General features: G+C 39.2%; 1 protein-coding gene across 3 annotated transcripts in view; it reads left to right on the forward strand.

Moving 5' to 3' along the window:
* The window catches only part of ntng2b (netrin g2b), a 125,350-nt gene extending 107,589 nt beyond the window's left edge, over window positions 1-17,761 (forward strand). For all 3 annotated transcript variants that reach the window (XM_074690627.1, XM_074690628.1, XM_074690629.1), the window contains 3 exons: window positions 4,535-4,702; window positions 11,517-11,651; window positions 16,215-17,761. In XM_074690627.1, coding sequence (XP_074546728.1) covers window positions 4,535-4,702; window positions 11,517-11,651; window positions 16,215-16,438 — 527 coding nt within the window. In that variant the 3' untranslated portion in view covers window positions 16,439-17,761. The remainder of the gene's footprint in view (window positions 1-4,534; window positions 4,703-11,516; window positions 11,652-16,214) is intronic.
* The last annotated feature ends 8,037 nt before the right edge of the window (window positions 17,762-25,798 follow it).

Here is a 25,798-nt window from a genome sequence, read left to right on the forward strand (position 1 = left end):
GAGGAGAGGAACGTACAGAACAAAAAACAGAAGTAAAAGGTATTTCTTTCATGTGTTTTATGACTTTAAACCCGGCTTTTCACGCCACAAAAAGATGAAGTGCTGCTCATTGTATCTTCGTATGCTGATGATGTTGTGGTGTTTCAGTTTCCCAAAATCCTGAGGGGCCTACACCTGTAACTCATGGCCATAAACTGACTGCATCTTTCCACGGGGTGGACAGAAAAGGTAGATGTTGGACGCTTTTTGGTGTAAAGACTATTTATAGGAAAAAATCAAATAGCTTACAAAAGGGACACAAACTACAGAATTGTTAGCTTTTGTTTTGTGTCTGCTAAGAAACCCAACTGCTTGTGGTTTTTCAGTCTTCGACGCCATCGAGAAAGAAATTCTGGCGAGTCATGGCATCAAAATGAACTCTCAAAACCAGCACAAAGGTATCTTAGTGAGACGTAGCGGTAGATGGAGAGCTTGTCTGATGTCTGAATTTCTACATTTCGAGATGTCGGCCATGTCAGTGATGATTGTGATGTTTCAGTGTCTCATTTCGTGCCACACGGGACTCATGACCACAGAATCCCGTCAGGGCACGGGGATGCAGAGAAGCGAGGTAACCATTGGGCTAGTAGCAGTGTAATGGCGTTTTTGGTCATTCGCGCTGTAGCTGTGTAGAAAAACATTTATAACCAATGTTGCCTCAGGTTGTAGACGAGTAGTAGATGTTGTCGCCTAGTTATTTATTGATACCGAGTGTTTTAAGGGTTGTTTCTTCGTAGTGCACCACCACCACCACCATCACCACAGAGTAAATTTATTAGATTTGGAAGGAGTCGGCGAGCCGCCCCGGCCGAAAGCAAAAGAAGACGAAGATGAAGAGGAAGAGGAAGAAGAAGATAATAAGAGAGGTAGAATTTAAACATTTGATGAAGTAGCACAGTGATTCATAACTGGTTGCACATCAGGACCCAAAATCTACAGCGATGTGGTTAATCGTTGACCTATCGTTGTATTTATAGTTCGATTTGATGTGGTTCTTTGAATCATTTGATGTAAAGACAATTAATCATTCACACAGAAGAAGCTTCAAACTGACACTCTTTACATTTTCAATTCACCTGAGTCTGAAAAGTTGATTAGATCCATATTCTTCTTTTACACAAGACGTGAATTTCCACGCAGAGTTTTCAAAGAGTTTGACTGTCAAAATATAATTTGCCATTGGTCACGTATGTCAAGATTTTGCCTCAGCTCGTTTGGATTAAAGTCACAAAGGGGCCACAAAATCTACTTAATGTCATAAAAAAGACTAAGTGAAAATAAAATTTGATACAAAACTAAAATCTAGTAAATAATTTCTTCTTTTTTTCTTTTTTTTTTAAATAAATTAATGACATTGTACCTGTGATGTCTTAGTTTTTTATTGTAAATAATTTTGCAAAAAGTTCCCAAAAAATTTAAAATTTCAAAAAATTGCAAAAGTGTCCAAAGATTTTGTAATAGTTACCTAATAATTAAGATAGTAGCAATTTGAAAAAAAAAATCAAAAATGAAATTTAAAAAAAGTTGCAAAAAATTCAAAAATTTCAAACTCAAAAATTTTAAGAAATCCCCCAAAAATTGAACATTTGTTTAATTAAAAAAATCAGAGTTTTGAAAAAGTAAAAAAAAAAAAAAAAATTAAAACAGATGTGCAAAATATTTTGAACTATTCTGAATATTTCCAAAAAACTTCTTAAATATTTTAAATTCAATACATTTTCTAAAATGTCAAAGTTTTCTAAAATAACACTTGGATTTGATTACATATAGTTAAGAAAATTACTCAGTATAAACTTTTTTTTTTTATTTATGAAACTGTACATGTGATGTCTAAGTTGTTTTTATTTTAAAAAAATTGCAAAAAATTCCAAAAAATTTTAGAATTAAAAAAACATACAAAAGTTTCCAAAAAATTTTGCAACAGTTACCAAATAAATAAGATTTTACCAAATTGGAAAAAGTTTCAAAACGCAATTTTAAAAAGTTGCAAAAAATTCAAAACTTTCCAATTCAAATTTTTAAAAAAATCTAAAATTGTGAAAAAAGTTTAAAAAAAAAAATCAAAAATGTGCAAAATTCTGAAAAATAAAAAAAAAACTTCTCAAATATTTGAAATTTAATAAATTTTCTAAAATGTCAAAGTTTTCTACACTAACACTTGAATTTGGTTACATATATAATGAAAATATTTCTAAACTCACCTTTTTTTGGCAGGCTATAATGACAGATGTGATGAGTATTTAGTTCATCAATATGTTGACAAGTGATTTTATTTAGTGTCAAAATGAAAATTGTTTATTTCTATAATATTTTTTTAAAGCTACAAGGAGCGACTGCAGAGGAGTCAAAGAGCTCCAGGTTGAAGACCTTTGTACTAGTGGTTGATCTGGTCAAGTAATGAACTTTCAGTGTTCATTTTTTAAATGTTTTGACGGTAATGAGGGTAGGAAGAAACCCCAAACACTTGAAAACTCTGAGCTGGGTTCAGGAGAAAAACAGCTCCTGTGTCAGATCTTCAGTTGGAGTTTTGGATTCTGTTCAACCAGTTAAGAAACACTGCACTAGGTGAAGATTACTCCAGCTCTGTAGAACAAAGCAGCGCCCTCCTGTCAGGTAGAGTGTAGTGGGAATCCCCTCCATCTAATCCAGGCGGCCCCTCTGATAGTAACCTATAGACCACATCTGCTCCAGCTTTGTGAAGGTATAGTCCCATAGAGGACTGTGTAAGATGTGCCTGACAAGTCTTAAACAAGGACTCCTTCATCCCCCAAGGGCTTCTGAAGTACTTGACCTCAGGAGAGCCTCAGCCCAGACAGTTGTTTGGGATCATATACGATGATTTCAAAGGTAAGAGACCAACTCAAGCAGCATGCGGTCTGAAGACACCAGCAGGAGACTTGAGCCCGGCTAAATCCTGCTGGATTCTGTGGTTCAGATCAGTGGATTTGAAGCTCTCTCTGTGATTTGGAGGCTGTTTTTAGAGCGGAAACCTGTGGAAAAATTCCTTTCATTGCATGTTTCTTCTTTCTTTCCCATTCTCCCTCCATGCATCTGTGACTCTTTGGTGGTTTTGTTGCTTTATGTGCACGATCAAGGTAAGTGTTGGCGCTTTAAATCCACATTAAACCATCAAACGCTTTCTTACCTTGACATGCTTGTTTATTGTTTCTTGTTAGCGGGGAACACCGCTTCTCTTTCAACCTCGCAGACACTCACGCGACTCTTCCTCTCTTTAAGCGTTAACAATTCACAATTGATAAACACCGATAAAGCAGCATCTTGACTCGTAATGTTAATTTGTGGAACAATGTCCCATTGCCTCTCTAGTCGGTGGAGTAATTGGCCATTTATATTTAATTAGGCACTTCTTCCCCCTCTGCTAGCACACTTCCCTCAGTGCTGAGAGAGGCACTTTATGGCGCTCCTCATGCTGGCTTCCTTTAAACCAGGCTCATTAATATTTCAGCTGGCATCATCAACCAAACAATAATAAAATAATAATGTGACGGCTGATTAAACAGCTAAACTCCGACTTTTTAATGTGCATTTAAATGTGTATTTGCATAAACATGCCTGGTAAACGCCTCTTAAGAGGACAGTGATGCCTTGCAGCGCACTGCTGCAGCCAACTTCTAAAGCTTAATAAAACCTTAATTAGGAACCGGGCTGTGCCGAGATAACCGTGGCGAGCGTGAGGAGCAACACCCCTCTGCAAAATGCAGATTATGTGGTAAATTATGTAACCCCTCTCACAAAAGGTGTTGCACCATTCTCCAAAGCAACATTTCTCGAACTTTGGTGGAGAATTTGGAAGAGGGGTTTAATTTGAGCAAGCGTGCAATCAGATCCTCTCAGATACTTCATGAATTACAAAGAGAAAATTTAATTAAGAGCCCCCGAATGTGCTGCAGATTCATGCACGTAAGACTGTGGGAAATGATGAACAAACACAGCGAAAGGGAGGAGACGCAGAGCGAGGTTAAGCAGGGTCAGGATGATTTCACAGACGCAGGTGCAGCGTGGAAACATCCACTACACCGTATCACTCACCTCCAACTCCCTGGGTTATGATTCTGTAGCTTATAATCTACTCATCCGGTAATGCAGTTAAATTCCCAGACACAATTAACATGCCTGCACACACACACACACTCACACACACGTGCACAGGATGGAGGAATTCCCATCAGTAATCAGTGCAGCCCAGCGAAGCAGACTCAGCAAACCTGTGAGAGCAGGAATGAAGAGGGAGTGGTTTGTCTTTATTGAAGCAATATAGAGTCAGAAAGGCGAGTCATAAAACACGCTGCGAGTCGTTCATTCCTGCGCTGACGTCTGAAGCTAAAACGTCCCGGTCATTAATCATTTCCTGCTGTCACCGAGGAATCCTGGGAGAATCCTTAAACAAATCCTATCAAGGTTTTAAGTATTGACTTCCAGTGTTACAAGCCTCCCAAGTAACTTTAATCTCTTTTTTTTTTTTTTTCTTTATTAGACTGTGAGTGCTACGGCCACTCCAACCGCTGCAGCTACATCGACTACCTGAACATCGTCACGTGCGTCAGCTGCAAGCACAACACCAGGGGCCAGAACTGCCAACACTGCAGGCTGGGATACTTCCGCAACGCCTCTGCCGAGCTGGATGATGAGAGCGTCTGCATCGGTCAGTCTGCAGGAGGAGGGGTGGAGGAGTGTGTGAGAGTGTGAGAGAGGAGAGGGTGGTGGTGGTAGAGTCTGGGTAACGTAGAAACCATAAGTTCAACTGGGACGTAGTTCCCCCTGGTTTTACCTAAAACTGGGCAATCACTCAAAAATTCACCAAAAACAACATTTGGAACGTCAAAACGATGTCATGTTTCCCACTAATGTTTCATCTGTTGAGGTATTTTACACCAAAAAAAAAATCAATATTTCCAAAGGATTCAAAAAGATTGTATTAGAAGCCATTTCTAACAGCTTGCTGAAGAAATGTGACTGTAAAATATATGAATGCAGTTTCTGTGACATCACCCATTTTTTTCAGATACAGAGTTTTAGAGTCATTTGTCGCTGGAAGCTAAGCCTGGGTACGGAAACACATTTGAAACCATATGGTACCAATCCCCGGTACCTGGCAATCAGTACTCAACGGTACCAAGTTTTGGTGCTTTTTTGTGTTTATGTGGTAAAAAATATAAATTTGTTTAATAATTTTTTATTTTTTTTTTCAATTTAAAATTTGAATTCCTCAATATATAACGTTGAAATGCTGTGTTCATGTCCAGCATGGAAAATCGCCTACTCTTCCACTCTCTCACAGTCACAAGGATGGGTTGAGGTACCCAAACATGGTACCTTTTGATTTTATATAAATCAGTACCTGGTACTTCTTTTTGCCAGAATTTGGTCGGTACCTATAAAAGTACCTAATTCCGTACCCATCCCTAAGCCTGGGCAATAAAACGTGTAAAATGTATACTGTGATATAAGTTTTCCTGAATAGAAATATGAGACATGTCCGATAAAATTTAAATAGAATTAATTTGTTTATGTTTTGACTGATATATGATTAGCCAATCATATCTGGGGGACGCAGATATAATCTTTTAGCACTATATTTAGCATGTTTGAAAGGCTGCTGCAAACCGGCACAGTGTTACACCGAAACGGCTGTTATTGTGGCGTGGAGGTGCAGTCAAAGATGAGATGAGAGAAACTTCAGTGTGTGAATCAACACAGTTGGACTGTCAGAAATAAAAACAGTGAAAACAAATCTTCTATCCAACAATGCCAATTTTTGAGCTTTTCAATTTTTCCGTGTAAAATGAGCCTCCCTCATTCGATGGACCACTGCCACTAAATTACCTAAAGGTTGTTGCTGTTCGACCTCTGACAAAACAAACCAAGTCAAAAATAACCTTCTGACATTTTCACAACTCACTTATGAGTAACAAAGTATTTAAACTTGGCAAAACAGTTATTTGATTTATTGACTGATATGAAAAAAAATGTCATGATAGGATTTTTTTTTTCACACTGCCCAGCCCTGGTATTGGAAATTCTGTATTCATCCCAACTTTGTTCAAGTTTTGATGAGGGAATGAGACAGGGCATGAGCTGGTCTGTCTGACAGATCAGCCATGTCCTTATATGGGCAAAACTCATAAGTTTAAAAACAAGTAGAGAATAATTTGTCCACTATACAGTTTGTGCAAAAGACAAATAAGACATTTTTTGAAACCAAGGTGTAAAATTGTTTGTTTTTTTCTGGAAAAACCTGTGTATTAGGATTGGTGTGTAAGTGGTTTCCAGGCATCGTTTTTATAAACAAGAGACTGACCAAGGTCATTATAAAAACTAGTGAAATCATAAAAAATATAGCATTTTCCAAACTAAACTAGACAACCTGCTGTAAAAACTTGTTCAAACTAATCTGAAATTGAAACCAAAAAGTCATAACTACAGAAAAATTAAAGATACATGTTGTTCATTAACTGTGTGTATGTATTTCAAGCCATATTGCCTGGCACTCGTTTTAGCTAGCATTTAGTGCTTTTAAACACATGGTTTTAGTGATAGTACTCACACTGTTCACTTAGTAAATGTGTAGAAACATTTGGTGACTAAAGTGCCTTCTATTCCCTAAGGAGTTGGTGGGGACAAAACTGGAGCTAAAATTAGTTTAGTCAGGAAACATGACATTAAATGAACTTTTGTGTCATTCCATATCTGTTCTATGTAAAACGCTGTTCAGCTTTGTAACGTATTGTCATAAAAAAAGCTTCTTTGTAATGCCCTAGAGAAGGGGTGGCCAACCTGTGGCTCCCAAGCTGCACATGGCTCTTTACCTTCTGGTGTGCAGCTATTCGATCCGTTCATAAAAATATATACAAATATATTGTTATGGGTAGTCGTGTGACAATCAAACTAAAATACTGATATACTGATGTCAATGATGGGATCAGTATTGGTCAATACTTGGGTGATATTGATACTTAAGTTTCAGTTTCTCTTCTCTACATGTGCTCCTCTTAATTGCTCATAGATAGATAAATAGAAAAATGGAACTTTGTCTCTCCCGCAGTAAAAACAGAAATTTGTCTCGTGTAATGTGGCTCTTTGTAGCACCACTGCTGTTTTTGTGACTATTGGTCTCTCACTGAGTGGCCACCCCTGCCGTAGAGTAGAAAAAAACTCATGAATGTAAAAGAAGAGCTGTTAACATCAACATTTTCACACAATGAAGGTCCAAAATGAGATTTTTTTTTCCATGGCTACTACAGCGCTTTTAAATTAGGCAATTCCCTTCAAACAATCATTACTGTACTTTAATTTTGCACCACTGCCTGTAAACCAAGCATACAGGTGCAGCTCATCAGCAAACAGCCACATCACAAAGGTTTGTTATTTTTTTTTAGGGAGCGAATAACTTTAATACTGTGTTTGAAACTAAATAAAAACAGCTAACTTACAGCGTTGGCTAACTGGGCGGAAAGTGACCTCAGGCTGGCCAACACTGTAGGAGTTCTTCTTCTGTGTTTTACAGGATAAGCACTTTGAAGCTGTCTCCTACCTCTGAGTCATGGTTTTAAACCACACAGGTGTAGAAGAGCAGCATTTGAATAATAAATCTAAATGTCAAGATCATACAGAACATTTTGTTGCTTTTATTTGTAGAGTTTGTTTTTTATATCTTGTAAATATGAGCTTGAAAACTGCTCCAAAAAGCCAAACAAAGGGATTCAAACACAAGACTTCCCTTGTAAAAAGTTGCAGTAAAACGTCTTTGTGTGTATATTTTTTAGCTCAACCCACAGACATCAGCAGGTATTTCTCTCCAGCAGATGCTTTTCCAGGCCTGCTCTGCTGCTTTCTTCTTCTTTGCGTGTTTCAGGGGCTTTTTGTCGACATTCTGGCCTTGAGCAAGAGCAACAGTACGCTCAGCTGACTGACTTAATCAGTCAGGAACATTAAAGTGCTTTCCCACTGTATTGTCCTTAATCTAGGGGTGCTAGTTTATGTGTAAAAAGGTATTAAAGTCCAACACAGCTTGCCTAATACCAATGCAAACACCCTCAAGCGCCCTCAGAGCTGAAAGTCAACACTTAAAAACCTCATTTCTCATCCAGAGTGCTGGGGTTCAGAGCCAAAACAAAAACAAACAGTCAACTCTGCTGCTATTTTCTGGATGCTCTGTGTGTATATGTTGTTGATTCTTTCAGACTCTCACACGCTGTTGTATTCAGAGTCTTCTTTCACACTTTCTCATTAAGGCCACGTCCTAATCAGAGGTCACACTGTTTCCACCACCGTGGAGCTAAAATCTGGTCTTGGTTTGGATCCATCTGAAGGTGGACTGCAGGGGGTTGGAGGGTAAAAACATACAGCGGTACATGCAGGGCAAAGCCTTGGAGTCAGCACAAATGAGGCCCCATTAGCTCCTCTGCCAGCATCCTTCAGCACGGGGCATGACAAAATCAGATCTGTTTATTCCAGCGTCTCACGAGCGAAATAAAAACATGTGCTCAAACACACCGAAGCATCTACACACCACTTTTTAACAGCTTCACGATCTACGTTCTACTGAAGCTGTACCAGGCGTCAAATATCACATACATTTCAAGTATCAGAGTACAAGGGATCAGTTATCCTTATTAAGATTTTATAACTAGATAAATAGATAGATAGATAGATAGATAGATAGATAGATAGATAGATAGATAGATAGATAGATAGATAGATAGATAGATAGATAGATAGATAGATAGATAGATAGACAGATTATTTATCCTGAGGGAAATTCAACAATACACATGGATGAACAGCTGCTATCAATGAGTCAATCAGGTAAACAAAGAGAAAGAGAAAGTTTGGCGATCTTAAACAGAGTAAATGTGTGGGCGGTGTTTCTGAGCGCACAGTGGAAAACCTCAAAAATAAAATCAGCAATATGAAAGCTGCTTTGCGAAACAAGTGCTGCAGCAATGCCCCAGTACAGGGGTGGCCAACCTGCGGCTCACGAGCCTCATGTGGCTCTTTGCCTTTCAGTGTGCTGCTCCTCGATCCATTCATAAAACTGATATATTAATGCCAACTTTGGGATCAGTACTGATCAATACTTGGGTGATGAGATTGATACTTAAGTTTCAGTTTCTTTTCTCGACATGTGCTCCTTTTGATTGTAGATAGATAGATAGATAGATAGATAGATAGATAGATAGATAGATAGATAGATAGATAGATAGATAGATAGATAGATAGATAGATAGATAGATAGATAGATAAATGGAACCTTGTCTCACCTGCAGTATAAAAAGAAATGGGCTCCAAGTACAAATTTAAACACACTTACAAACACAATTAGTCTCTCTTTGAAAAATTAAAATGTATTGATTGTTATATTATGTCATTTCGTTTATGTGTAAGAGGAAGTGCATTTGTAAGACCGTGTTTTTGTCCTTTTGTTTTTTTTTCTGTGGCTCTTGGCCTCTGATTGGTTGGCCACCCCTGCGCCAGTACCTTGATGAATAACTCCTAAAGCAGTTTATGAACTCCAACATTTTATCACACGCAGACGAACAAAAGCAAAGAGCATTTTAAACTTGTTTAACTGATGGCAGCGAGCCTTGCTGGGATTTTGATTGTTTCCTTTATCTCATCCGTTCACTGAAAAACATCATGTCTCTTAAATCTAAATTAGCTGTATGGCTACATATCGCCACCTTTACACTTTACAGTTTATAGTTTCATTTAGTAGATGCTTTTGTCCAAAGTGACGTACAACATAAGCAAGAATTTAGACAGAAGGAAAAACCTAGTTGGTGCGACAACAGTGCTAGGCTGCAGGTGCTGCCATTAAGTGCAGGTTTTTGGGGGGGTTTTTCACAGCAGCTCACAAAAAAAGTGCAGTCATGCAATAACAATAAAAATAGAAAAAATAGAAGTACAAAAATATTACTATTTACATATTTATATGGGAGTGAGATATATAGAAAGATTGGTTCTTGACAAAGAACGACATAAAAAGTAAAAAGCAGTTAAAGTTGTGAGGAGCTGCTGTGACTGGCTGCCACTCTCAGGGTGCTCAGTCAATTGCTGCAACAGTAAAATTCAATCATCAACAACATCCAGTAGTAGCCACCTTTCCATAGGATTGTCCACTGTGTTTGTATATTTCGTCTCAGACGGTAACGTACTGCACCATGACCACCTTTGAGCAGCCGCACAGGTGCTGTTATCCTGCTGTTCATCAAATCTAACGCTCTTTTGGCCTCTTAACCTGGCTTGTGCAGACCACTAATTGATTTTTTTTTTCACTATTAGCACAAACGGTTTATTCTCTTTGTTAATGGCTGGACGTGCATATGGGCCCTGGTCATTAGGGAACAGGTAGAGGACCAGAGGGTACAGGGTGTGGTGCTGTTTTGGAAATCAGAAAATGAGTCTCAGATAAAGCCGATCATAGATACAAGTTTTCAGTTTTTACTGGAATCCTTGAAGGGTATCAGGTATCAGGTATGGGAACTGAATATGAGATAATGTGAGTCACCCTGCTGTTCCCATTTCAGGTAACACCAATATTTAATCGTACATTAAATCTTACATTAAAGTCAGACAAAAAATATTTTGTTGATCAGCTGATGAACACAATGAAAATGTCCTAAATGAAAAATCTGGTCTTCATCTTTAATTTGCAACCAAAAAACTGCATATTTGGTGAACATTCAGCTTCAAATACATTCGAGAAATACTTGCAGTTTGAGGGCTCAATGTAAGAAGCTTATTTAAAAGACAATTCTTTGTTTTGTTGAACCCCGAAAAAGGTAAATCTGCCTCAGACTGATATGACATTAAGCTCAGGGTGTAGTTAGAGTTTCCATTCAGCAAAATATGCTTCAGCATCTTTTCAGCAGTTTAGTGTGATTAGTGGGAAAGGGAGTCAGCGGTGTGTGTTGTTTGAAAGGCCATCTGAATCCAAAACAAACTGCTTTTCTATTGGTTTAATTATGCAGAAAAAACATCAGTGGGGCTTCTTTCCTAAACATGTTTATATTCAGTGTATGATAATGTATTTTCTGACACTTTTTTTATTTTTTCTGTCTTAGTGAAACAGGTTTGGTTCAGGTTTCTAGAGTTTCTAGAGTTTCTTGACTGACATTATTGGTTCGTTTCATCAATAAGTAAAGAAAAAACTTGGCTGAACCGTTGCAGCAGATTTTTAATGTAAAAAATAACACTTCTGGCTACAAAGTCCTTCAATATCTGAACTTGTGCAGCATCTTGAAACATCTCTGTGCTTTGAACAAACTCCACCTTACCTGCACCGTCCTGTAGCCCTCGGGGGTCTCGGTTCCAAAGCGAACCAGTGGTCTGAATACAAATGCTCAAATTTTAGTCTGAACTTAATTCACCTCCAGATCAAATCCCACATAAAACTCCACAAGACGAAGGGCTTTATAAATAACTCCTCATCCATTTCTCCCCCCTCTTCCTTTCAGAGTGCAACTGCAACCAGATGGGTTCTGTCCATGACCGGTGTAACGGCACCGGCTTCTGCCAGTGTAAGGACGGAGCCACGGGGGCCAAATGTGACGATTGTCTGCCAGGATACTACTGGAAACAGGGCTGTTATGGTGGGTAGAAAGCAGGACAGATCCGCTCAAAATGGAACTGGTTTCTGCGAGTATTACATGACGAGAATTTCAAACAAAATATGAAAAAAAAATGTGAATTCAAAGCTAAAGTGGACAACTTCTTCACCCAGAGTTCTTTCTGGCACCCACTTAAAAAGCAAATTTCATCAACAAGTTGAGGAGAGGTGAACCAACAGTGGTTAAAAGTTAAGAAAATTCTCAGGAAGTGAGTGGGAAGGCAGGTTGATGAGTGCATCAGTCAGCTCCGAGCTTTAAACTGAGCTCCTTCACACCTGAGTCTGCGTTTCCAGTCTCCTGTTTGATGCTGTGAATAACTTTTTCAAGACAGAGAAAATGTATAATTTTTGAGACATAAACCAGACTGAGGAGCTTTGGTTATATGGGTGTTAACTTAAAGTTCAGAGTCAAAAAAGATGCCAAGATCACACATAGTTTCGAGAGATCCAAAATTTTACGTTGGGAAGAGAAGCTGTGATATCGGACAGTCTGTTTCTGTGGCGTCTGGTTGGTGAGATGTATAGTTCAGGAATCAGAAATCCATCATTAACCCCAAGGTGAAATTTGGTGTTAGCATTAATCTTCACATAGTTCAGCAGCTGGAAAATAAGAAAAGGGTCATAAAAGGTCATAAAATAAAAGTAAACTTATATAGCACATTACAAACAAACCCTACAGTGTATAACCAGTAGGGGTCAGAAACAAAACTGAAAATCAATCGACAATATCAAAATCAAGATTCTTTGTCAAAAAAAATGTATGTTTTTTTTTTTTTTTAATTCAAATTCTTTATTTCAGTCTTTGTTTATAAACTGGATTGGAAAAAAGTTACCACTTTTCTCCAGCAGAGGGCGAAGTGTTTCCCTCTGACTCACGTGATGAGCATTTTATGGGAAAATATGGCTCCTGATATAGTCTGTAGACATTATCATCATCTTTTAAATTTTTCCCATAGTCTGGTGTTTTAAAAGCAAACTAAAAATTAAAAAACTAAAAATCGCAAAAAGGGTAAATATCAAAGAATCGCAATTTAATTTGAATCAGCACCCCAAAAATCGTAAAAGAATGGAGTGTGACTTCTAGGGATGCACCGATATGAAAATTTTGCCCTATACCTATATCCAACGAATATTGCTGTAATGGCCGATATTTACCAATATCAATATTGGTATAAAAAAATAAAAATTAGAAAAATATCTTTACACAGATGATGTGTTGAGGTAGTTCAGAGTGAAAGAGCAATGCGATCATGAGAAAAGACGACCATGGAGAGGACCAAAAGATGGAGCGCCCGAGATGGAGGTGATCAAAATAGTACATTTTGTCTGTTTTTTTGGATCAAAAACAAGAAGAGAGACATAAAAGAAGAGAGTTCACTATTCTTAGGTAGTTTTGGTGTTTACATAGTCAGAGAAAACAACAACATTTGGGTCTTGAAAGATTGTTCAAGATGCTCTGAAAATGGCTGGCATCTAATGAGTAAATATTGGCCGATGCTGATATGTTAAAAAAAATAAAAAATAAAAAAAAAGACCAACATCAACTGAAACCGATATTGAAACCGAAGTATTGTGCATCCCTGGTGTCATCTACATAGAATTGAAAGCAAATTTTACCTTCCAGAAGAAGCACCTTCAGAAAACAACAATGAGCCAAGAATTGATCCCTGTGGGACGCCACGGGTCTGATCTGCCAGATAAAGACGAACTAAACAGATGAAGCATTTTCAAAACAAGAGTGAACTTTAAATCCACTAAGCAACATGCTTTTTTTCTCCTTAGTTCACAGTTCTGCAGAGCTCAGGCCCCTACATTAATACTTTTTTTAAATTCTTATGCTGTGGTTTCCCAAAGCAGATATCCTACCCTTGGTAAAAATAAATAAATAAATGAAAGAAAAGAAAGCCCCGTTTCCACCAAGCAGTCCAGTTTAGATCAGTACAGTTTGATACTGGTCAGATCGGTTAAGCTTGATCCTCAGCCAACAGTGCCCCCTAGTGGTAGGCAGCATGTAAGCTGGATGCCGATAGCTGCGCCATTTACATAATAGCATAACGCCACAGCTGTGCAACACAGTGAATCCCACTGATAAATCCAACAAAGAAGAAAAATGCAACACAGTAAACAAAGAACAACAGAAGACATCCAGCAATTCCTCTTCTTTGTGGCAGGAGAAATACAGCTGCTGCTGTCACACAGAAAGTGGCGAGATTGGCTTGGAGTAGGGTGACCAGGTGTCCCGCTTTGTGCGGGACTGCACAGCGTCCCGCAACTTGAGATGATGTCCTGCATTTGATCGGCTCTTGCGTTCCAAAGTGCAGCAGTCTCCTTTCTGAAAGCATGATTTTCACCCAATAGCTTAAAGAGGGCTATTATCATTACATTTGTCCATTCTCAATTAATATAAATGTATATGTGGCAACAGACTTCATTGACCTGTCAACCGCATCCTCCTTACCTCTGCCCACTGACACGAATAAGTAAGGTAAAAGCCTTAGACACCAAACTGCAGATTTTGGTGGAAAAACATGAAGTTCCTGGGAGAAAAGGAGTTGGGAACATGTTCATTTAAGGTTGAAACCCGTGCAGGGCGATTCACAGTGAGTGCTTTGAGATCTTGATCTAGTATTTTTCCACCGCTCATGGAAGTGAGTTTGATGTGAAAAAGCATATGTCATGATGTAAAACTTACAAGAAATGGCTTGTGCATGAAGTTAAGACGTCACTCGTGCCTTTTTGTTTTATTGCGCACAGAGTCAGCCTTTAAGAGCTGAGAACATGCACTTTCATTAAAAGGAGGAAAAGCAAAACAAATGTGCTCACAGTGTGCAACCAAATCAAGTTCATGTTATTCATATAGTTAAAAGCTTGGTCTCATTAGAAATATTGTTTCAGTGTTAGATTGACATTATTTAAAAATGTAGCCCTTGTTTCAGCGTTGTAGTAACATGTCCCACATTGTACCACACAAACACGCTCCTTGTCCCACATGTTGCTTGTAAGCACCTGGCCACCCTAGCTTGGAGATGTCTTGTTCACTAACGATGTCAAATATGCCCTGGTTGTAAGTATTGTTATAATCATCTTAAAGAAACCATCACCCAACTTTACATTTGGATGTTCCTCTTTGTATTATTGAGTTAGAAAGTAATTACAATTAACAAATAAGTATTTTTCTTATTATGCACAAGAAGTGAATAAAACCAAACAAATGTGATAAGAGTATGCACTGTAACACTGTACGCTGCTTCAGATACAGGAGGAAGTTGACGATCTCTGGCAACTGAGTGAGTGGTAAAATATCGACATATCGGATATCGGCAAAAAATCTGGTGTCGTGCATCCCTTGTCTGCAGTGTTGTAGCTCCACCTTCTGGTGGAAGGATCCCAAAGTGTGGGACTGTTCATCTCTGTTATTTGGGGATCTGTCCCGGGATTAGTCAAAGGAAACGCCACAAAATGTGTGCGGTACCGAGACAAACTAAACTAAACTGCTTGGTGGAAACGTGGCTAAAGTTGCACTGACCCTCCCCCTAGAGGGTCTGTTTTTCCTCCATAGAATAATTCACTGAAAAACCCAACAAAAGGAGACACTTGAAGCTGAAAAACACTGAATAAACTTGATTTGAAGACTGGTTTCTGCTGGGTTCATGTCTGTAAAATCCAGAAATAACCTCCTGCTGTGGCCTTTCAGGACCTTTGCGGTGGACTGTGCCACTTAGCCCGTGCATCACCCTGATGTTTTTTCTTTACCCCCGTGGGAATAGATCATGTAGCTCATTAGCAGCATCAGCTGCTCTTTTAATTGATGACCCTGTCACTGCTTAACCCCATTACAGGGAATCGTCTTCCTCCACCATCCAGCATCGAGTCAGATAGACCCTCACACACCTACACACACTTTACCTCCACAGGCACGCGTGCTGTTTAACTGGGTTTATTTATGACGTGGTTAGCGTTAGCGTTAGCTCGTGTAATTACTCCCTGTCATGACGCCTGGTGATTTTTTTCTTTCTGCAGATTTTTAGGTCAAGTTTCTCGTGCAGCGCGACGGCTCCATTATGACTTTATTAGCAGAGTAATTACTTTATCTGCTCCTCTAATTATGACTTAACAAACCTGACCCATGCAGCGTGTTTTCTGCTGCGTCTGACACATCCATTCTGACTCCATCCTGAGAAAGTGCCGCCTCTATAAAAGCAGAGGGAGAACAGGGCTGAAAAAACAGAAAGAGGCAGGTGTTACCTGTTGTTGTCCCCGAGGCGAAGACTGGAGAATTTATCTTGCCTCTTTCCTTCCTCCTGCGTCTCTTTCCCGCTTTGTTCTTTCTGCCCTGAATTCTTCCCCTCCCTCTGTGTTTCTGTTTCCCGTCATGCTTCTTACGTTGCCGCTCCTTATCCCCCCCACCTGTCTGCCTTCTTCCCATACATCTTTGTGTCGTCTTTGCGCACTTTACTCCCCCTCTATCCTTTCACCGCCTGTCACTCTGTCGCTTCGCGGTGCCCTCTTTATTCCTCACACTCCTCTGCTGTTTCTCTGCTTCCAGCGAACGTCTGCGACGAGGAGATGCTCCTGTGCCAGAACGGAGGGACGTGCTACCAGAACCAGAAGTGCATCTGTCCTCCAGAGTTCAAGGGGGTACTGTGCCAACAGCCCCGCTGCGAGGCGGGCAAGGACTGCAACGCCGCCTCCCCCCTGCACCCCACCACGGCCTCCCTGCTGCTCTGCACTCTGCTAGCTCTCCTGCTAGCTACGTTATCGCCCCACTGAGCCACAAATACACCCCTCTCCCCCCTTCTGCCCCTCTCACCTCCAAAAACCAGGGAGTGTGTGTGTGTACATGTGCGTGTAGCGGGATGGGACCGCCAAAGTCATGGACCCGACGGACACAAGCCGCAGCGCTCGCAAAAACAAAACAAAACACAAAAAAATACGCCAACACACTCACGCTAACTCGTCTCCTTTCCAAACACTTACACAAACACACACACCTCACAGGACTGTTACAAAACCGAGTGTGTGCTCAGGTGCAAGACGGACGGACGGACTGAAAAAAAAAGGAGGAGTGACCTCAGAGAAGAAGAGAAGCAGGTGAAAGGGAAATAAAAAAATCAAACCAACCACTGTTCCCTTTATTCCTGAGCTGGAGCAACGTGCATCAAACCAAAAAGCATTAAGAAAACACTGAAATCACCACTGTTCACGTCAAAGGGATGGCTGTTGATTCAAACATGGACCTTTCTGTTCGTTTCTGTTTTTCTCGGTTGTGTTACGGATCTCGCCGGCGTTGAGACTGACGGACAGTTACAGACGTGTGGATGGGGTCAGGGGACGCGTTTGGGATCCTGCTGCTGAGGCCTACGTAGAAAAATAACCAGGTTTCATTTCCTCTCCACAGATGAGACTTGATTTTACATTTATTCTCTTTCTGCTGCATTATTTTTTTTATTATATCTTCAGTCATTGTATCTAATGTGCCCACTAACAGTCGCTGAGATTATACTTATTATATAATATCCGGGTTGGGGGGGGTGCAGATTATAAAAGAATTTAGTCACTGTTATGGTTGTAATAGGAATGAGTGATTATTGCCACACTTAGCGAGATTTAATCTTCACACAGTATTCAGGAAACAGAATTTATCAGAATTTAACTTATCAGACGTCTAAAAGAAAGAGAAAAGATATCATCCACGTATCAATATTCTATGACATTATTTGAATATTTTTTGTAGAAATTATTTTTGTTTGGAGTTACAATAAATTATAAAAAAAATGACATTTACATCTATTCTAAATGAGCATTTTATTACACTGAGTGTAAACCTTGCAGTAAATATGACTGTTATTTGCCTTCCTGCTTGTACTTTTTTCATTCAATCAAATGTTCACGGTTACATGCTGTTAATGTCTTCTTTTTGTTTTTTTCCCGGTGGAGTGAAGAAAAAAAGGAAAAAAGAGCAAGTGGAGAAAGTCCCGGGTTTGGACATGGTGTTGAATGCTCTGCTTTAAGGAAACGGATTATTCCAGTTTAAATCTGACAGCCTGTCTGACAATCACAAAGCTTTCCTGTCAAGATAATATAAATTATTTTATTCTGATAAAAGTTGCAATGAGCTTTTATATCTGGGAGTGTCTCTTGCGTTGTGACTCGAAAAAAAAATGTCTCCAAAGTACGGCTGGGTGCTGATTTTTGGCGTCTCACAGCCTCCCACACAGAAAGCAAAGACTGAAAAGAGGACGACAGACATTTACATCGGCTCTCAGATCTTTTCATCATTTTTAAAGGTCCCATATAATGCAAAAATCACTTTATTAAGTCTTTTAGTGAAATTTGTGGGTCTTTGTCTTTCCTCCCAGCCCACAAAATGTGATATTTAATGACCAAACCTGTTCTTAGTAGAGCTTGTGAATGTAAAATCCTGACCTAAAACCAGCTGTTTGGATTTTGGGGATTTGCCGACGTCAGCGATTCCCTTTTTTGACCAATCAGGAGCAAGTCTGACCTGATTGTTCCACAGATACCCCCGAACCCCAAAGTTGGCGAGCCATCACTGCTCTGATTTTGGCTGTAAACAGCCACATAGTTCCATGCTCAAGCTTCCCATCTCAGAAGAAGACAGACTAAGTGTCTAGAGTTCGTTTATCAGGAAATGTTCCAGCTCCACTCAGTAAAACTGAGCATGTGTGTGCTAGTCACTTCACGGCCGACTGCTTTTCCAACTTTGGACAGTCCAACAGAGGGCTAGCCAATAGACTGGTCCTGAATCCAGGCGCATTACCAACCATCCTCCAACAAACCTGGGACCCTGGAAATGTGAGTATTTTAAATGCTGTGTGCTGTGGAGCAGATGGAAGAGCTTTTCCTCAGTGTCCCCCCTGTCTCTGTGTTAGCTTCAGGATGCTAACTTTAGCTGCAGTTAGCCTGTTGTAACAAGCTTCTCTGTTTTATAAACACTGTGCATTCTGAGCTCGTGGCGCCACTCTCAGTGACGTGGAAGAGCGGGGCGGTATCAGCGGTGGCTCATTTACATATGAAGGCCACGCCCACTAAATCAGAGCATTCTGAACAGAGGGGCTATGAGAGCCTGGAAACAATGCTGCTGTGCTTGATTTATTGGCTTTTTGGACCAAAACATGTTACTACCATTTCATGAAGACATCAATGATCCAGATTAAACTGCAGAAAAGGAGCAAAATATGGGACCTTGTGATCAAGTGATCAACTTCCAAGTCACATGGAAAATGAGAGGAAAGGCAGATTGAAAATCTTGTGTCACCCTGGAAAATGGTTTAAAGAGGGGGTATTGTGCTTTTTTTTTTAAAGACCAAAACTGTCCTTAACATGATTTAAAACAGAAAGAAAGAAACCCTCACAATGTTTTTCTTTTTGATCCCGTCCTTAAGCCTCTGTCTGAAATGCTTCAGTCAGGCCACATTTATGCAACACAAAAAACAGTCAAATCCGACAACATTTAGTTGCATTTTGGCCTTGCATTTAGATGAGACTGCGTTGCGTTTTGTCCGAAACTTTTGAAAACGCTCTCCTGAGTAGAGAGTTTTCTAAACGCTCCTCCATCGGACCTCATATAAACACAGAGCAGAGCGTTTCAGGGTGAAACGCCAACGTCACCGCATGCGCACTCGCAGTTTGTGCGCAGCCACAACTTCCAGTTAAGCCATTCCGGTCCAGTTGGTGGCAGTAATGCACCTCAAGGTTGGACTGCCAACTGTCTTACACAATATAACGGCAGAAAAAGAAAGAACAACCACAACAAAGATGGCTGATTTCCGAGTAGCATATATATAAACATATATCCACATTGCCACCTACTGGTCTGTCATGGCCACTACATCGTTGTGACTTGTCTTCTTGGAGTCGTATGAACGGGGATCGTTATCATGCCGTCCTCATGGAAACACAGGTGACTTTTGGAAACGCAAAGGAAGAATCTTTGCGGGAGCCTCCGTGTAACCCTGGCCTTAATTTTGGCTGCTGTCACTTTAAGGCTCTCCACTCAACATACCCCCTTCCCTCGGATTGGCCGGCCCTCTGGACCTTGGTGTTTGAGGCCTGCTCTTCTATCATGTCATGAACCAGTGGGAGTAAGGATGCACCGACCCGACTTTTCTGGTCCCGACACCGATACCTGGGCTTTGAGTATCAATGGATACTGATACTGACACCGATACCAGTGTGAGATGATAATCAGCATGCCCTACTGTGGGATCAGACTGGTTATGTTTTGGGTAAAAGGCAAAAATAGTAGATGGAAATACTGGAGTTAACATTAATTAAACTATGAAATGATCAAAAGGTACCAACAAAACCTGGATCGGCACCATGGATTGGCCCCTTTCCACTGATACTAATCCAGCTATGAGGGACACCAATACCAGGATCAGTATCAGTGCACCCCTAGTTAGGAGAACCTTATGTGATTTCAGCAAGTCTGATTTTCAAGCAGTTTACAGATTCAGGGATTTCTACAACATATGAAAATGTTTAAAAATCTGTAGATTAAGTTTTAACATCCAGCACTGTATCAATGTTTGTTTGACTTTATTCCATTCCATCAAGAATAATAAAACATTTAGTAGAAATTAGAAATCAAAAATATGAATGAGAGGAGGGAGAAGGGATGTCTTCCCCTTCTCTCACCGAATATTAATTAAAAAAACACATATTACAAAATTTAACAACAGCTGCAGGCTAAAATGTCTTATTACTTCATTTTTTATGTTTCCCCCAAACTAAGAAACAATGAAGAGCCATAAAAGATGTCTATGTTGAAGTCTGTCATAACCACAAAACAAAATAAAATTAATCAATCAAATCAAATCAAACTTTATTTATGTAGCACTTTTCCAACGTATTAAAATGCATCACACAAATTAATAAAAGAAAGAAACAGAAAACCAAAAATAATGAAAGCTCCCCCCCACACACACACATATGCACAGTGTATGTAGCATATCAATGCAATTTCCCATGTCTGTTAGCATCAAGCTAGCGCTATTTTGTTTATATTGTTTTTGGTAAATAAGGAGATTTATACAGTTTATAGTTCAACAATGAAATATTGAAAAGTAAAATGCCTCTACTTTAAGTATTTTTGCAACCCACCTGCTGTCAGGCAGACATTAAAAATGTTTCAAATGTAAAAATATGAGTCACTTCTGGCTGCTGAATGTCATTGTTATTAGATTAAATAGTATAATGTTTTACTTATACATAAAAAAAACAAGAATACAAAATTGGTTAACAGCTTTGGTTCAGTTGCTATAGTTGACTCTCTAATTCCCAAATGTAGGAATGGGAATTAAAAATGCTTAACTATACCTTTATTGATGCTTTACATTTTGCCAGAGCTGCGGCTGTCTTAGCTAAGCAGTTAGCTAACACAGGAGATTCATATTCAATACATTCAACATGGTATAAATCCACTTATTTACCAAAAATGATATTAACAAAATAGCGCTAGCTTGATGCTAACGTATATGGAAAATTGCACTGATATGCTAGCTGTTAGCATACATTGATGTAACTTCATTTTTACACCAGAATCTCAACTCTCATCAGAAACATATCACGGTTTACGGCAAGGTTCCAAACAACTTAGAATACTGCTATAACCACTTCGAGACACTAGATGGCCTACTTGAGTCAATAACATTTAACAAAAAAAGTACATCAGTGTCACATGATGTGCAGTTTTTACTTCTTATTATTTATGGACGTCTAGAGATATCCAGATGCTATTTTCATATGTTTTTATTTACAAACTCAATTGAATTTTGTTGAAGCTGAAAACCTGTAAAGCGACTTTTTGAACAGAGAAAATTCACAGGAGGAAGTGATGAATGATGTTGACGTGACTAGATTGATGCAACAGGAGCTGATAGAAATGAATCAACAGTAAACACTGAGGGGATTCCAACTCCAAAAACATTTTTTTTTACCAGCAGCTCAGCTTGCAGCCCCTCCTGACGCCCTGTTTACTGACAGCAGGAGTGAGAAAACAATTTGTTTATTGTTGCATTAAACTGCTTCATCCTGGATCAGTTTTTCCTCATGAGAAGAAAGAGACTTTACAGAAAGGAGATATTTGTTTCCTGGTATCACCCAGCAAAAGCAAAGCGTGGTTCATGACACTCCGCACTGACCCTCGGGCGCTGTTTGCCATCTTTGACTCTCCTTGAAACCGCAGATCCCTTTGACAGGCTCTTTCATTGATTCGTCCTTCAGGTTTCACTTTTTCCTCAGCAAAACTAGAAAATCACAGCGCGGAGAAATGCTCCATTGCTGAGTCAGCGCAGGTACACGGTGGATAAAGAGACATGAATGCTGCATTACAACATAATACATCAAAGATAAAAGCACGACTAAGCCTGTGTGAAATGACAAGACAGGGATTGTGGTGTTAGGCGTCGGTTTCTGAGCTGCTGGTGGTTGTATTAGCTATTCTGTGTGTAAGGCTCATCCCCTCTGAGCCTGAACGGTGTCAAGAACCCAGACTTTGGAAGGAAGAGTTTATCAGCGTGTAGAGCAAAGACAAATGATGGAAAGAAAACATTTCACTGTGGATCAAAGAGCAGGCGAAGCTTCCAGTCAAAGAAAAATACTCAGAACTGACGGTTTCAAAAGAGCACGAACAAAAGACTTAGGATAAACAGGGAGAGTGGTTATGTTTGAAGAGGGCGAGTTCATTCAAAAACTGTTCCTATTTCCACCAATGAAAACTCTTAATCCCTTGATGTCTGTTGTCGCAAATTTGCAACATACCCTGTTAGGTTTTGATGCAGCTGAAATGACCTTAGTATCTCATTATTATCTGTTGATTCATATTTTACACAAACCAAAGATCGTATTAGATCCACTATGTCACAATATATCGGTCACTTTGCACGTCTAACTATTGTGTGCACTAAATATCCACTTAATTTCATATCTAAAAAAATGCAAAAATACATAAAAACAATCTTTTTTTTTATAATTGTTAATTAACTGAGACATTAATGTCATTTGGATGTGAGACTAAGTCCAAACTTAAGTCATGTGCTTCTGGTGAATATAACAAAATATTCAGAATTAAGATTGTATAGCTTAACATAAAGAATAAAAATAGAAGAAAACAGGAAGTCAAGGAACATGAAGTTGAACTTAAAAAAAAAGTAGTCAACCAAATGTATCTTTATACAAAATAACAAAATAATAATAATAATAATAATAATAATAATAATAATAATAATAATAATAATAATAAATGAATAAATACAAATAAAACATTATGTTGTTGGGTTTTTTTTTAACAAAACTGTTTTTAGAACTTACAAGGTCACAATATCACACAATATTTCCTTGGTTCAGGGCCAGCGGCAGCACACACCCACTTCATTCAAATGTAGCTACGAAAACACACTCACTAGCCCAGCAACTTGTAGCATCTTGTTTCTACATGGGAGAGGCTCAAGAGCCATGCACCTGACCTAGCATGATAGCACAAGCTAATCATGGGTATTTAACACATATCTGGTTAGCAGAAAGCTAACTCGCATCCCTCTTCGTCGAGCCAAAAGCGTACGCATTTCTTTTCACTTTGGTTGTGTTTTTTCTACTTCCATGCTACGTCCACTATTGTAGCTGCTCTGATTTAGCTTCTTCCACTTGCTAATCAACACGCAAAGTCACTTGCACACTGGGGGCTCTGTGATTGGCTGAGGTAACCACACTTATTCTCCACCCAGAAACAAACCGAAACTACCAAAACATCAACATCCAGGTGAAGGAGGGGGTTTGAGGCAGACACAGACACTGACACACATGTATAGAAGCCCAGAAGTGACGATTGAACAGGATTATTCCTGTAAAAGTTGACTTTTTTTTAGGAAAACCCTGCAAACGCTATTTTTAAGTCATGATCCATTATGTTATGATACGAAACGAAATATTATAATACACTAAAATATGGCACTGTACAAAACTATACAACATATACCACACTATCAGTACTATAGGATATGTTTTTTTTAATGATACATAGGAACAGTTGGTAAGCTACGACTGCAGTTTGTGGTGCCAAGGTCTGGCATTTATTATTATTATTATTATTATTATTATTATTATTATTATTATTATTATTATTGATAATACTACTACTACTACTACTAATAATAATAATAATAATAATAATACTGTATTATTATTGTTATTATCATTATCATTATTATTATTATTGTTATTATCATTATTATTATTATTCATTTTATTATTATTATTATTATTATTTTGTTAAATCGGCGGATACTGGGGTGTCATTTTTAAGCCATTATTGGCTGCTGCCGATAACATGCCGATTATGTCCTGCCTCTCTAAACAGAGGCTGTGTTAACCAATTTTTTGAAAAAAAAAAAAGGTGGCAAAAAAATCTGGGATTTGAAACTTGTCCGGAAAAATGTTGAGTTTTTCTTTTTTATTTTAATTTGGACAGAATATTTTATTTGTCTATTATTTTCTCTTTTTTCCTAATAAGCAATTTAACTGCCCTGCAGAATTAATGTTACAAGTTGTATCTGAGTGGCTTTTGCGATGACTGTTGTGCCTAAACAGAATAATAGTCGCCCTCTAGTGGCATTGACATGAAACAACTATGCGCCCCAAAATTAACACCTGAACAACTACACCTCTTCTCATTATACTTTTCTTATTACACACCACGATACCGTCTGATACCTGACAGTGTAATATGTTTTGATTTATCAAACTCTCAGTCATCAGTCATCTGTGCTTGTTTACATATGGGTGGTAGAGCATAACAGTATTATGGCAGTCACCACTCACCAGACCTACAGTCCCACCTAGAGGCAGGAGGACACAACATATGATAGGCAAACCATAACATATCATACAATATTACTTGTTATATTAATATCTACAGGGTGTTTAATGATGTGTACCACATCCTGGCTTTGCCCCTGAAAACAAGTCCAGTGTGATCCAGACAAAAGGCACCTTTGTTCCATCTTTGTTCACAAATGATCTTTTCTGACATTCAACAAATTGGGCATGTTCCATCAAGATAAACCACACCATCATTTTTTTTTTTTCTTTCATGATTTAAATCTGACAAATGAGACTCACCCTGCCAGATGATGCCTCTATCCAAGACAAAACTGTGAATAATTTTATCATTAGAGTTTATTACAATAATGAATGAATATTCAGCTCGACCTACCTAATCAAATTAAAATGGAGCAACACTGCGCTATGCTGCTTTGAGATGAACCCGCAGACATATGAAAAATGAATGAGACTAAGCTCTCTGAAAAACAGAAGCTTCTGTTTTTATTTCACCTCTGAGAAACCGAAATAATGAGCACAAAAGATGCTAAATCATCTTCCAATTTCTGTTTTATCTTTCCTGCGTCCTTACAGGGAGTGAGTGGGTGTCTTAAGTGAATTTCAGAAACCAGAGGCATGCCATGAGACAACCTGAGCATTAACATTACAAGACGGAGAGGAGGACCAAGTGCTGCTGATGCAGGAATAAGTACATACTGTCACAGCCGTACCAGGAACGTAACGCTTCAAATCTGATCTGGTAAAGTGATTAATGAAGGTAGACAGTCGCACCTGCCAACGCTGCTGTGTGTCTGTGTAAGAGATCAGAGACGTGGGAGAAGAGCGGCTGAACAAGTTTGTCTTCCCCTGAATGTGACTCACAGTTTGGTGAAAAATGTCTCTATTTGTCCGTGTCATCTCAGTCCTGTTTTCCCAGCTGTACCGCTGCCTCCTCGTTGGATTACTCTCAGCTGTGGATTTCACATAGGTCCTCCAGGCTTCTGCGTCTCAACCGTCGAGAAATCTTACTTTGTTTTTAGGAGACACATGCCAGGCCCCATGTGTGCCAGGGAGGCCCTGCCAGCGCGGCTGTGTACGGCCAAATCACCTCTTGAACATGAACCGTTATGAGTTCTCTGGGGTTTCGCTGCAGCTCGGCTCATGTTTCATCATCTTTTGGAAAAACACGCAGGTTAGAGGAACAGGGACCTGTGCGAGACAAATCCCTGAGGGAGGAGGCCCGACAGAGCACCTTGTGTTTTTGGGGGATCTGGCTGAAAACGACTGTTT

This window comes from Halichoeres trimaculatus, unplaced genomic scaffold (assembly GCF_033239565.1).
Source record: "Halichoeres trimaculatus isolate MK-OKI-2021-1 unplaced genomic scaffold, fHalTri1.1 fHalTri1_scaffold_16, whole genome shotgun sequence".
Lineage (NCBI taxonomy): Eukaryota > Metazoa > Chordata > Actinopteri > Labriformes > Labridae > Halichoeres > Halichoeres trimaculatus.